Source organism: Phyllobates terribilis, unplaced genomic scaffold (assembly GCF_046119375.1).
Source record: "Phyllobates terribilis strain yellow unplaced genomic scaffold, ASM4611937v1 Scaffold_9__5_contigs__length_417890890, whole genome shotgun sequence".
Taxonomy (NCBI): Eukaryota; Metazoa; Chordata; class Amphibia; order Anura; family Dendrobatidae; genus Phyllobates; species Phyllobates terribilis.
Genome location: NW_027362769.1, coordinates 54,909,769 through 54,922,271, shown reverse-complemented (window position 1 = coordinate 54,922,271; position 12,503 = coordinate 54,909,769). Strand labels below are relative to the sequence as shown.

General features: G+C 42.5%; 1 protein-coding gene across 1 annotated transcript in view; it reads left to right on the top strand.

The window, feature by feature from the left end:
- Positions 1 to 12,503, top strand: part of LOC141161554 (aldehyde oxidase-like) — a 220,963-nt gene that overhangs the window by 183,949 nt on the left and 24,511 nt on the right. The window contains exon 20 of the mRNA XM_073646513.1: positions 1,837 to 1,932. Within this exon, the coding sequence (XP_073502614.1) occupies positions 1,837 to 1,932 (96 nt within the window). The remainder of the gene's footprint in view (positions 1 to 1,836; positions 1,933 to 12,503) is intronic.

Sequence of the window (12,503 nt, the reverse complement as noted above, 5' to 3'; positions counted from 1 at the left end):
ATGAGGGCCCGACGTCCACAGATGGGGGTTGTGCTCACAGCCCAACACCGTGCAGGACGCTTGGCATTTGCCACAGAACACCAGGATTGTCAAAGTCGCCACTGGCGCCCTGTGCTCTTCACAGATGAAAGCAGGTTCACACTGAGCACATGTGACAGACGTGACAGAGTTTGGAGACGCCGTGGAGAGCGATCTGCTGCTTGCAATATCCTTCAGCATGACCGGTTTGGCAGTGGGTCAGTAATGGTGTGGGGTGACATTTCTTTGGAGGGCCACACGGCCCTCCATGTGCTCGCCAGAGGTAGCCTGACTGCCATTAGGTACCGAGATGAGATCCTCAGACCCCTTGTGAGACCATATGCTGGTGCGGTTGGCCCTGGGTTCCTCCTAATGCAGGACAATGCCAGACCTCATGTGGCTGGAGTGTGTCAGCAGTTCCTGCAAGATGATGGCATTGAAGCTATGGACTGGCCCGCCTGTTCCCCAGACCTGAATCCGATTGAGCACATCTGGGACATCATGTCTCACTCCATCCACCAACGTCACGTTGCTCCACAGACTGTCCAGGAGTTGGCGGATGCTTTAGTCCAGGTCTGGGAGGAGATCCCACAGGAGACCATCCGCAACCTCATCAGGAGCATATACAGACATTACAGCACGGGATCACAGCTGATTCTTTTTGTGAGGTAAAACATTTCACTGCCTGATTTTAAACAATGTTTTACTTTAAAGAAAGAATCAGCTGTGATCCCCTGCTGTAATGTCTGTATACTCTTTTGCTTCCTCCCCTGCCCCCTGCGCCTCTTGATAAAGATCGGCGAAACGCGTGTCGGGGCACGTTATCATCATCTCCACCTCTGTTGGGGGGTTCCAGGGCTTCTAGGACTCCCTTGGTTACTATTGTGGGTGAGTCGCATGTCTATTTTTGCTATAGGGGAATGGTCTGGGTACCAAGTGGGATCATTTGTATAATTCGTTGCCATTGTGCTATGATGTAATATTTGCAATCCCATATCTATTACCTTTCTATGCATGTGCAATTGTCCTTATCTACATATTTATATGTTTATACATTGTGTGTGTCCTGTCATTTTTTTGCATGCAATACTGTACTGTATATCCCATTCCTACCCCCTCTTCATATATTTATGTGTGACTGCCCCCACCTACATATTTATATGTTGTTATATTTTGGTTGTCCTTCTATCCCTGTGACCCCCTAACATCTGGCACCATGCACTTTATATCCTCTCCTTTTGTGATGTTTCACATCTGCTATTATGTATTTTCTATCTAATAAAATTAAGCCTTTTATGCCATATCACTCACTTGTTCTCCTTTTTCAATATATTTAATATGTGAGTAGGCATTTATCGGCCGGGGCTCGACAATTCTGTCTAGATGCCACGGTCCGTTCAGTTTCTATGGTGGGCCACTGTTTGTTCAGATGTGGTATGATCAGACCATGTCCCTGTATGGTGAGACACAGCCATTACACAGTACACAGCAGGGGCACATTTATAAGATTATCTCAGTACAGGAACATTTTATTTAAACACATTGAATTGTGGAACTTATTATTATTCCAAGATCTGTTGATTAAAATTAACTTTTGTTCGTGGGAAAACCCTTTTAACAACAATAGTAAGCAGAAGTCATCTCCAATCACATCTGACACTCTTAGCTCCATGTAATATGGTGTCTCCTTCACCAGTCAGTCATCTTAAAGCAAGTTAAATATCTCATGCTAATTATTTCTGTGTATCTGATAGATATGGTTTCAGTTTAGTTGATCATCTTTTCAATCATCTATTTTTTGATGTTGTTTAATTGTAGGCTTCTGTGCTCGTTCATGTAAATAAGGATGGATGGGTGCTGGTGACACCTGCTGGGAGTGACATGGACCAAGAGACTCAGACCCAAATTATGCAGGTGAGATTCCGTATGGTTATTGTGCTGAAATATTAAATCATTACTTCAGATTCCACAGGTCTCAGCTGTTTTCGAGTGTATTATTAGTATACGATAGGTATATATATAAATACCATATACAGTATATGTATTTTTTCAGAATAAGAGACAGATGTTGACAGCTCACCTGTCCTCAAGTGGATTGTGAGAAGCAGACAGATTACATTGAATATAGTTCACATGATGCAAGGAATATACAGTTAGATCCATATATATTTGGACAGAGATGACATTTTCTAATTTTGGTTCTAGACATTACCACAATGAATTTTAAACAAAACAATTCAGATGCAGTTGAAATTCAGACTTTCAGCTTTCATTTGATTGTATCCACATTAAAATTGGATGAAGGGTTTAGGAGTTTCAGCTCCTTAACATGTGCCACCCTGTTTTTAAAGGGACCAAAAGTAATTGGACAGATTAAATAATTGTAAACAAAATGTTCATTTCTAGTACTTGGTTGAAAACCCTTTGTTGGCAATGACTGCCTGAAGTCTTGAACTCAAGGACATCACCAGACGCTGTGTTTCCTCCTTTTTGATGCTCTGCCAGGCCTTCACTGCGGTGGTTTTCAGTTGCTGTTTGTTTGTGGGCCTTTCTGTCTGAAGTTTAGTCTTTAACAAGTGAAATGCATGCTCAATTGGGTTGAGATCAGGTGACTGACTTGGCCATTCAAGAATATTCCACTTCTTTGCTTTAATAAACTCCTGGGTTGCTTTGGCTTTATGTTTTGGGTCATTGTCCATCTGTAGTATGAAACGATGACCAAACAGTTTGGCTGCATTTGGCAGGATCTGAGCACACAGTATGGCTCTGAAGACATCAGAATTCATTCGGCTGCTTCTGTCCTGTGTCACATCATCAATAAACACTAGTGACCCAGTGTCACTGGCAGCCATGCATGCCCAAGCCATCACATTGCCTCCGCCGTGTTTTACAGATGATGTGGTATGCTTTGGATCATGAGCTGTACCACGCCTTCGCCATACTTTTCTCTTTCCATCATTCTGGTAGAGGTTGATCTTGGTTTCATCTGTCCAAAGAATGTTCTTCCAGAACTGTGCTGGCTTTTTTAGATGTTTTTTAGCAAAGTCCAGTCTAGCCTTTTTATTCTTGATGTTTATGAGTGGCTTGCACCGTGCAGTGAACCCTCTGTATTTACTTTCATGCAGTCTTCTCTTTATGGTAGATTTGGATATTGATACGCCTACGTCCTGGAGAGTGTTGTTCACTTGGTTGGCTGTTGTGAAGGGGTTTCTCTTCACCATGGAGATTATTATGCGATCATCCACCACTGTTGTCTTCCGTGGGTGCCCAGGTCTTTTTGCATTGATGAGTTCACCAGTGCTTTCTTTCTCAGGATGTACCAAACTGTAGATTTTGCCACTCCTAATATTGCAGCAATTTCTCGGATGGGTCTTTTCTGTTTTTGCAGCTTAAGGATGGCTTGTTTCACCTGGATGGAGAGCTCCTTTGACCGCATGTTTACTTCACAGCAAAACCTTCTAAATGCAAGCACCACACCTCAAATCAACTCCAGGCCTTTTATCTGCTTAATTGAGAATGTCATAATGAAGGGATTGCCCACACCTGTCCATGAAATAGCCTTGGAGTCAATTGTCCAATTACTTTTGGTCCCTTTAAAAACAGGGTGGCACATGTTAATGAGCTGAAACTCCTAAACCCTTCATCCAATTTTAATGTGGATACCCTCAAATGAAAGCTGAAAGTCTGAACTTCAACTGCATCTGAATTGTTTTGTTTAAAATTCATTGTGGTAATGTCTAGAACCAAAATTAGAAAAAATGTTGTCTCTGTCCAAATATATATGGACCTAACTGTAAGTCCAGCATCTCACTAAAAACATGATGGCTTTTTATTTTCTCCTCCTACAGTGGGGAAAAAAGTATTTAGTCAGCCACCAATTGTGCAAGTTCTCCCACTTAAAAAGATTAGAGAGGCCTGTAATTGACATCATAGGTAAACCTCAACTATGAGAGACAAAATGAGAAAACAAATCCTGAAAATCACATTGTCTGATTTGGAAAGAATTTTTTTCAAATTTTGGTGGAAAATAAGTATTTGGTCACCTACAAACAAGCAAGATTTCTGGCACTCACAGACCTGTAACTTCTTCTTTAAGAGGCTCCTCTGTCCTCCACTCATTACCTGTAGTACTGGCATCTGTTTGAACTTGTTATCAGTATAAAAGACATCTGTCCGCAACCTCAAACAGTCACACTCCAAACTCCATTATGGTGGAGACCAAAGAGCTGTCGAAGGACACCAGAAACAAAATTGTAGCCCTGCACCTGCCTGGGAAGTCTGAATCTGCAATAGGCAAGCAGCTTGGTGTGAATAAATCAACTGTGGGAGCAATAATTAGAAAATGGAAGACATACAAGACCACTGATAATCTTCCTCGATCTGGGGCTTCACACAAGATCTCACCCCATGCGGTCAAAATGATCTCAACAACAGTGAGCAAAAATCCCAGAACCACATTGTGGGACCTAGTGAATGACCTGCAGAGAGCTGGGACCAACATTGCACAGGCTACCATCAGTAACACACTGCGCCGCCAGGAACTCAGATCCAGCAGTGTTAGATGTGTCCCCCTGCTTAAGCCATTACATGTCCGGGCCCATCTGAAGTTTGCTAGAGAGCATTTGGATGATCCAGAAGAGTATTGGGAGAATGTCATATGGTCAGATGAAACCTAAGTAGAACTGTTTGGTAGAAACACAACTTGTCGTGTTTGGAGGAGAAAGAATGCTGAGTTGCATCCAAAGAACACCATACCAACTGTGAAGCATGGGGGTGGCAACATCATGTTTTGGCGCTGTTTCTCTGCCAAGGGACCAGGACGACTGATCCGTGTACAGTACCGATCAAAAGTTTGGACACACCTTCTCATTTAAAGATTTTTCTGTATTTTCATGAATTTGAAAATTGTACATTCACACTGAAGGCATCAAAACTATGAATTAACACATGTGGAATTATATACTTTACAAAAAAGTGTGAAACAACTGAAAATATGTCTTATATTCTAGGTTCTTCAAAGTAGCCACCTTTTGCTTTGATGACTGCTTTGCACACTCTTGGCATTCTCTTGATGAGCTTCAAGAGGTAGTCACTGGAAATGATTTTCACTTGACAGGTGTGCCCTGTCAGGTTTAATAAGTGGCATTTCTTGCCTTATAAATGGGGTTGGGACCATCAGTTATGTTGTGCAGAAGTCTGGTGGATACACAGCTGATAGTCCTACTGAATAGACTGTTAGAATTTGTATTATGGCAAGAAAAAAGCAGCTAAGTAAAGAAAAACGAGTGGCCATCATTACTTTAAGAAATCAAGGTCAGTCAGTGCGAAAAATTGGGAAAACTTTGAAAGTGTCCCCAAGTGCAGTTGCAAAAACCATCAAGCACTGCAAAGAAACTGGCTCACATGAGGACCGCCCCAGGAAAGGAAGACCAAGAGTCACCTCTGCTTCTGAGGATAAGTTTATTCAAGTCACCAGCCTCAGAAACTGCAGGTTAACAGCAGCTCAGATTAGAGACCAGGTCAATGCCACACAGAGTTCTAGCAGCAGACACATCTCTACAACAACTGTTAAGAGGAGACTTTGTGCAGCAGGCCTTCATGGTAAAATAGCTGTTAGGAAACCACTGCAAAGGACAGGCAACAAGCAGAAGAGACTTGTTTGGGCTAAAGAACACAAGGAATGGACATTAGACCAGTGGAAATCTGTGCTTTGGTCTGATGAGTCCAAATTTGAGATTTTTGGTTCCAACCACCATGTCTTTGTGCGATGCAGAAAAGGTGAACAGATGGACTCTACATGCCTGGTTCCCACCGTGAAGCATGGAGGAGGAGGTGTGATGGTGTGGGGGTGCTTTGCTGGTGACACTGTTGGGGATTTATTCCAAATTGAAGGCATACTGAACCAGCATGGCCACCACAGCATCTTGCAGCAGCATGCTATTCTATCCGGTTTGCGTTTAGTTGGACCATCATTTATTTTTCAACATGACAATGACCCCAAACACAACTCCAGGCTGTGTAAGGGCTACTTGACCAAGAAGGAGAGTGATGGGGTGCTACGCCAGATGATCTGGCCTCCACAGTCACCAGACCTGAACCCAATCGAGATGGTTTGGAGTGAGCTGGACCGCAGAGTGAAGGCAAAAGGGCCAAGAAGTGCTAAGCATCTCTGGGAACTCTTTCAAGATTGTTGGAAGACTATTTCTGGTGACTACCTCTTGAAGCTCATCAAGAGAATGCCAAGAGTGTGCAAAGCAGTCAACAATTTTCATAGTCATGAAAATACAGAAAAATCTTTAAATGAGAAGATGTGTCCAAACTTTTGGTCTGTACTGTACATGAAAGAATGAATGGGGCCATGTATCGTGAGATTTTGAGTGCAAACCTTCTTCCATCAGCAAGGGCATTGAAGATGAAACGTGGCTGGGTCTTTCAGCATGACAATGATCCCAAGCACACTGCCAGGGCAACGAAGGGGTGGCTTCATAAGAAACATTTCAAGATCCTGGAGTGGCCTAGCCAGTCTCCAGATCTAAACCCTATAGAAAACCTTTGGAGGTAGTTGAAAGTCCGTGTTGCCCAGCGACAGCCCCAAAGCATCACTGCTCTAGAGAAGATCTGCATGGAGGAATAGGCCAACATACCAGCAACAGTGTGTGCCAACCTTGTGAAGAATTACAGAAAACGTTTGACCTCTGTCTTTGCCAACAAAGGATATATAACAAAGTATTGAGATGAACTTTTGTAGGTGACCAAATACTTATTTTCAACCAAAATTTGAAAAAAAATTCTTTCCAAATCAGACAATGTGATTTTCAGGATTTGTTTTCTCATTTTGTCTCTCATAGTTGAGGTCAACCTATAATGTCAATTACAGGCCTCTCTCATCATACTGGAAGCCTGTGCTAGCATTTCTTCTGCAGTGTTGCTATCAGTGTGTTAAGAGTGGGAGAAGAGGGTTGCATTCACAATCCAACACAATGGGCAGCACTTTGAACACATTTTATAAGTGGTCATAAACTTGTAAAAAACTCATGAAACAATAAAGTTATGTTAAAACCAAGCACACCATTGTTTTTCTTATGAAATTCTCAATAAGTCTGATGTGTCACATGACCCTCTTCCCATTGAAAAAAATAAAGTTGGATCCAAAATGGCCGACTTCAAAATGGCCGCCATGGTCACCACCCATCTGGAAAAGTTTTCCCCCTCCCATATACTAATGTGCCACAAACAGGAAGTTGATATCACCAACCATTCCCATTTAATTTAGGTGTATCCATATAAATGGCCCACCCTGTAGATAAGAAAAGGACAACAAACAGAAGTAATTATTTCTGATCCAGATTATTGTTATAAAGTTATACGTCCTTCAGAACATAAGCTTAGAAGATTATTTAAGGTAGGCTACGAAACTTGCAGCCAGTGGCCGAGCAGTTAATGTAACATATAACAGACATCATCATAGCTAGATGTTGTAGCAGGTTGAAGAGACAAATATTAACCAAAAACTTAAGTTAAAGACAATAGCACATCAGGGTTATATTTTTGTAACCATGGTAATCATAACTTTAAGAATAGTGTATGTGTTTCCCAACTGGTTATTTCCTCCATTCTATATATTAATCTAATTTTATCTATCCATTCTGAGTGCGTCGGAGAAACAGAACTTTTCCAATGTATTGGAATGAGGTGTTTAGCTGCCCCGACCATTAAGGCAAAAGGTTCATGTTTCTTACTTTTAAAATTGGGGGATGTAGTCTCATTTCTAAATTATTTTATACCTTGGGCCACGGCCCCACTGTCAGTATTTGGTCAGTATTCGGTCAGTATTTTTTCTCAGGAGTGGGAGACAAAGCCAGGAGTGGGCGATAAATGCAGAATTGGTGACTTGTTTCTATTATACCTTTTCTCTGATTGTTCCTCCCCTGGTTTTGGCTCCCACGCTTGAGAAAAAATACTGACCAAATACTGATTAGCGGCCTTAGTCAGCCTTAGTCTACTACCGCTAGGCTAGGGTATAAAGAATATAGGTTATCGTATAGGCAATCAAATGATTGTAAGTTCAAGTCATCTAAGGGGCCTAAAAATAAATTAAAGATTAAAATAATAAAGTTTAAAACAACTATAAAGAAAAAAAAATTAAAAATAAACAAATCTTTAAATTACCCCCTTACAAAAACAAAGCCTACTCTCTCACATTGTTTGGCTGCTTTACTTTACTTTGGTAGTACTTATAAAAGAGTGAGGTGTAAATTCTATGCACGTGTGATTAGGGATAAGGGGAGCCATCAGGTCACTCTGCCTATCTGTCCAATCTGCCTAGGAAAAATACCTAGTCCTGGAGCATGATTGTGCAATGTGAACAGAGTCTTATCAATGCTTATCACAGCCCTTGATAGCTCCAGGATTGGCAGAACATCTTCTTTGTTAGTGCGATTCCATTATTGCATCAGCCTAATTACAAAAAATACTTATACTCTACTGTATATTTATAGATAGATAGATAGCCATTATAACTAATCAGAGAATTTGTGAAAAAAAAATAAAAAAAACACTTCATTACACTATTATTGTCTTGTTTTAACATTTCCATAGTTTATGGTACCTAACACATTAGAGAGAGTGACTCCTGCAAAATATGCAGAAAGCATTTTATAGAGGGCTAACAGTTATGAACATCTGCCCCCTCTTGATGGAAAAAGGTAAATTTTTCTTAGTTGTTTTACTGAGGGATTACACTATGAGCCACGATTTAGCGTTATGGGAGCATCATTATATTTGTCACTGAATTTCTGGAATAATTCTACTAGAATATCAATAGCTATGCTTCATCTCACATATAAAAGAAGAAATAGTTTTATTTTATGCTGGTTTTTTTATCGGAGGAAGGGGCTGTTATGGCTTCGTAATATGTACAGTTGAAACCAGAAGTTTATATACCCTATATAAAAAGACACATATGCATGTTTTTCTCAATATCTGACATGAAATCAGAATAAACCTTTCCCGTTTTAGGTCAATTAGGATTACCAGAATTTTTAATATTTGCCAAATGCCAGAATAATGAAAGAGAGAGAATGTTTTAAGGCATTTTTATTACTTACTGCAAAGTCAAAACTTTACATACATTTCATTAGTACTTAGTACCATTGCCCTTAAACTGAATGACTTGGGTCAAATGTTTGGGATATCTTTCCACAAGTTTCTTTTGAAGTAATGGCTTCTTCCTGGCAGAGTGGCCTTTCAGCCTATGTTGTTACAGTACTCGTTTCACTTTGGATATTGACACAACCTTACCAGCTTCCGCCATCATCTTCACAAGGTCTTTTGCTTTTGTCCTTGGGTTGATATGCACATGTGAGACCAAAGCAAGTTCACCTCTGGGACACAAATGTGACGCCCAGCTGAGCTTGGTATCACAGATCCTAGAAGGGTGTATTGAAGGATTCCTCCACAAGTGGCCCCCATAACCATTCACACATCTCCACCTTCCACCTCAGACCACCAGAGGGAGCCCGTTAGGGATAGATAAATAGGGAAGGTGGAGCCAGGCAGCAGTTAGTCAGAGTCTAGACTGGAGTCGACAGAGAGCAAACCTGTTAAGAGAGTTCCTGCAGTAGAAGCCTGAGAGAGGTTAGTCTGCAGTGGAGCACACTCGAGACTCAGTTGTAGCTCAGAGTGGTGAGCTTTAGGTGTGCCGGCGCCATAAGATCGATGAAGCACGGCAAGCTGCCGTTAGTGTGAGTAGCCTAGTGAGGGCCCAAGTAGGCCAAAGGCAAGAGCAGACTTAGTACATAGGGAGCAGAGGAGCTTATTTGGCTCACCCCGAAGCAGTTACCGGACACCGGGTCCGAAGCTTACCGGGATCTCCACAACCCAGTAAGATATAACCGGAATCCCTGGAGAACTAAAAGTCCCAGGATCGCTAAAGTGCTGATATGTAACAGAGCCAGGAGACACATAGGCCCCGTATGTCAGGAGCGTGTACTCCAAGGAAAGGCCCTACCACAAGGTCAGCCAGCGCAGGACAGAGACAAATTTAGGCCTATCTCCAGGCAGGTCAGAAACTTACTACGCAGAGGCAAGAAGCAGGAGGCCCAAAGCCCACTCATTGGGGAGGATCCCGACATGCACCCTTCACCCTTCAGTGCTCTGGGACATGCCTGAATTTCCATCAGTAAAAGGTACTGAAGTGACTATTGTGTCTGTCCCTGTTCTTGCTCTGACCCGGCTGGGTCTCACCTGTCCTGCATACCCCCCGCCATACACTGCCCTGAGGCCTAGCTCCACCTGTGGGGAGCTATATCATCTAGCTGCCTTATCATCGGCCTCAGTGGACTGCGCAGCACTGGTGATCCTCACCAGAAGCCACAGGTGGCATCACAAACTCTTGTATAAACTTAACAAATCACCAACCCTTTAAAAGGAGCGACCCCAGGGTACGGGCCCGGGAGCCGACCACCGCGACATCCCTACAAGGCCAGGCTAAAGGCCCGGGTACCGAGTCATCCCCATTCCCCTGGGCGAGTCATCTCCTACTTGGCGTCACGAACAGGATTGCGTGCCCACTGCAACGACGCCGTGTTATGCCCGTTGCCACCGGGTACTGTGCGCCTTTATTTTGAACTGTGTGCGTAAAGTTGTGGTGAAGATAGCCGCTATTGTTGGGCCGCTGAGCGAGAAGAAGGGCGTAACCGCGGGAAAATTAGGGGCGTACCTGCAAAAGAGCGCGAAACCCCGGACACGCCCCCACGCCTCGACGTCAAAGGAGGAAGCGCCAGGTCCTGTACGGAGCATCGCTGAACGCTCTGACATAGGACGCAAGCGACGCAAGGTCCTGAAGACCACCACCACCTGCGGAGCTGCGGCCTACCGGAAGGAAAAACTAAAAGGTAGGCCACGGTTAACTAGGGGGGCGCCAAGATGTCCGATGAGCAGCAGAACGCCGACCTACCGGTCAACGTCCCTGAAATTCAACCCGCGCCCGATGATGAGCAGGCCAAAGCCGCCGCTCCACCAGCAGCGCCTGAAACACCCGTACGGGCCCGGGAGCAGACCACCGCGACATCCCTACAAGGCCAGGCTAAAGGCCCGGGTACCGAGTCATCCCCATTCCCCTGGGTGAGTCACAGAACACGTCTCCTTCCTGAACGGTATGATGGCTGGACATTCCCATCTTGTTTGTACTTGCGTATAATTGTTTGTACAGATGAACGAGGCACCTTCAGGTATCTTGAAATTGTACCCAAGGATGAGCCAGATGTGTACAAGTCCACAATTCTCTTCCTGATATCTTGGTTGATTTCTTTAGACTTTCCCATGATGCTACACAAAGAAGCAGTGTGTTTCAGGTGTGCATTAAAATACATCCACTGATGTGTAAAATGAATGCAGGAGAGGGAAAGCGCGTGGTGGATGCTGGGCTGTGACGTGCGGGGAAACCCCGCCCACATGACAACATCCGGGTCACCAGGCACTAGCAAGTTAGTTTTATTATGCACAGTGCATTAACAAACTATCTTGTGTCTGCAGGGCTGACAGATCATAAGGTATAGCAGTGATCCTGCACTGCTATACCTTATAACTGCTGTCAGACTGCAGAAAGTGAAAGTCCCATAGTGGGACTAAGTAAAAAGTGAAAAAAAGGTAAAAAAAAGTTGTAAAAATATTTTAAAAAAATCGCAAAATAATAATAATAATCATAATAATATATACTGTATATATATTGTACCCATAAATATTATTATGAAGAGAAAACAATAAAAGTACACATATTTGGTATGTGTAGCAAAAAACTGTACTTTATCATCATACCGCCAAACAAAAAGTGGAATAAAACGCGATCAAAAAGACGAGTGTAAATAAAAATGGTACTGCTGAAAATGTCATCTTGTTCCGCAAAAAATAAGCTGATATACAGCTCCATCAGCCCAAAAATAAAAAAGTCATAGCTCTCAGAATAAAGCGATGCAAACATTTTTTTTTTCTATAAAATAGTTTTTATTGTGTAAAAGCGCCAAAACATAAACAAATATAAATGTAGTATCGTTGTAAACATACTGACCCAAAGAATAAAGCTGCCTTATTAATTTTACCACATGTGGAATGGCATAAAAAAAATTTCCTGTATTGTTGGTTTTTGTTTATTCTGCCTCCCGAAAATTGGAATAGAAAGCGATCAAAAGATGTCACGTGCCTCAAAATGGTACCAATAAAAACGTCAACTTATCCCACAAAAAACAAGCCCTTACAAGACTCTGTAGGTGAAATATGGAAAAATTATAGCTCTCAAAATATGGCGCTGCAAAAACTAGTCTGCAAAAGAGAGCGTTTTTTAGTGTGTGAGAGCTGCCAGTCACAAAAACCCGATATAAATCTGGTATCTCTGTAATCGCACCGACCCGAAGAATAAAGTCATCTAATCACTTATACCACATGAGGAGCATTGTAAAAAATAAATAAAAACAATTCTTCACCTGCTG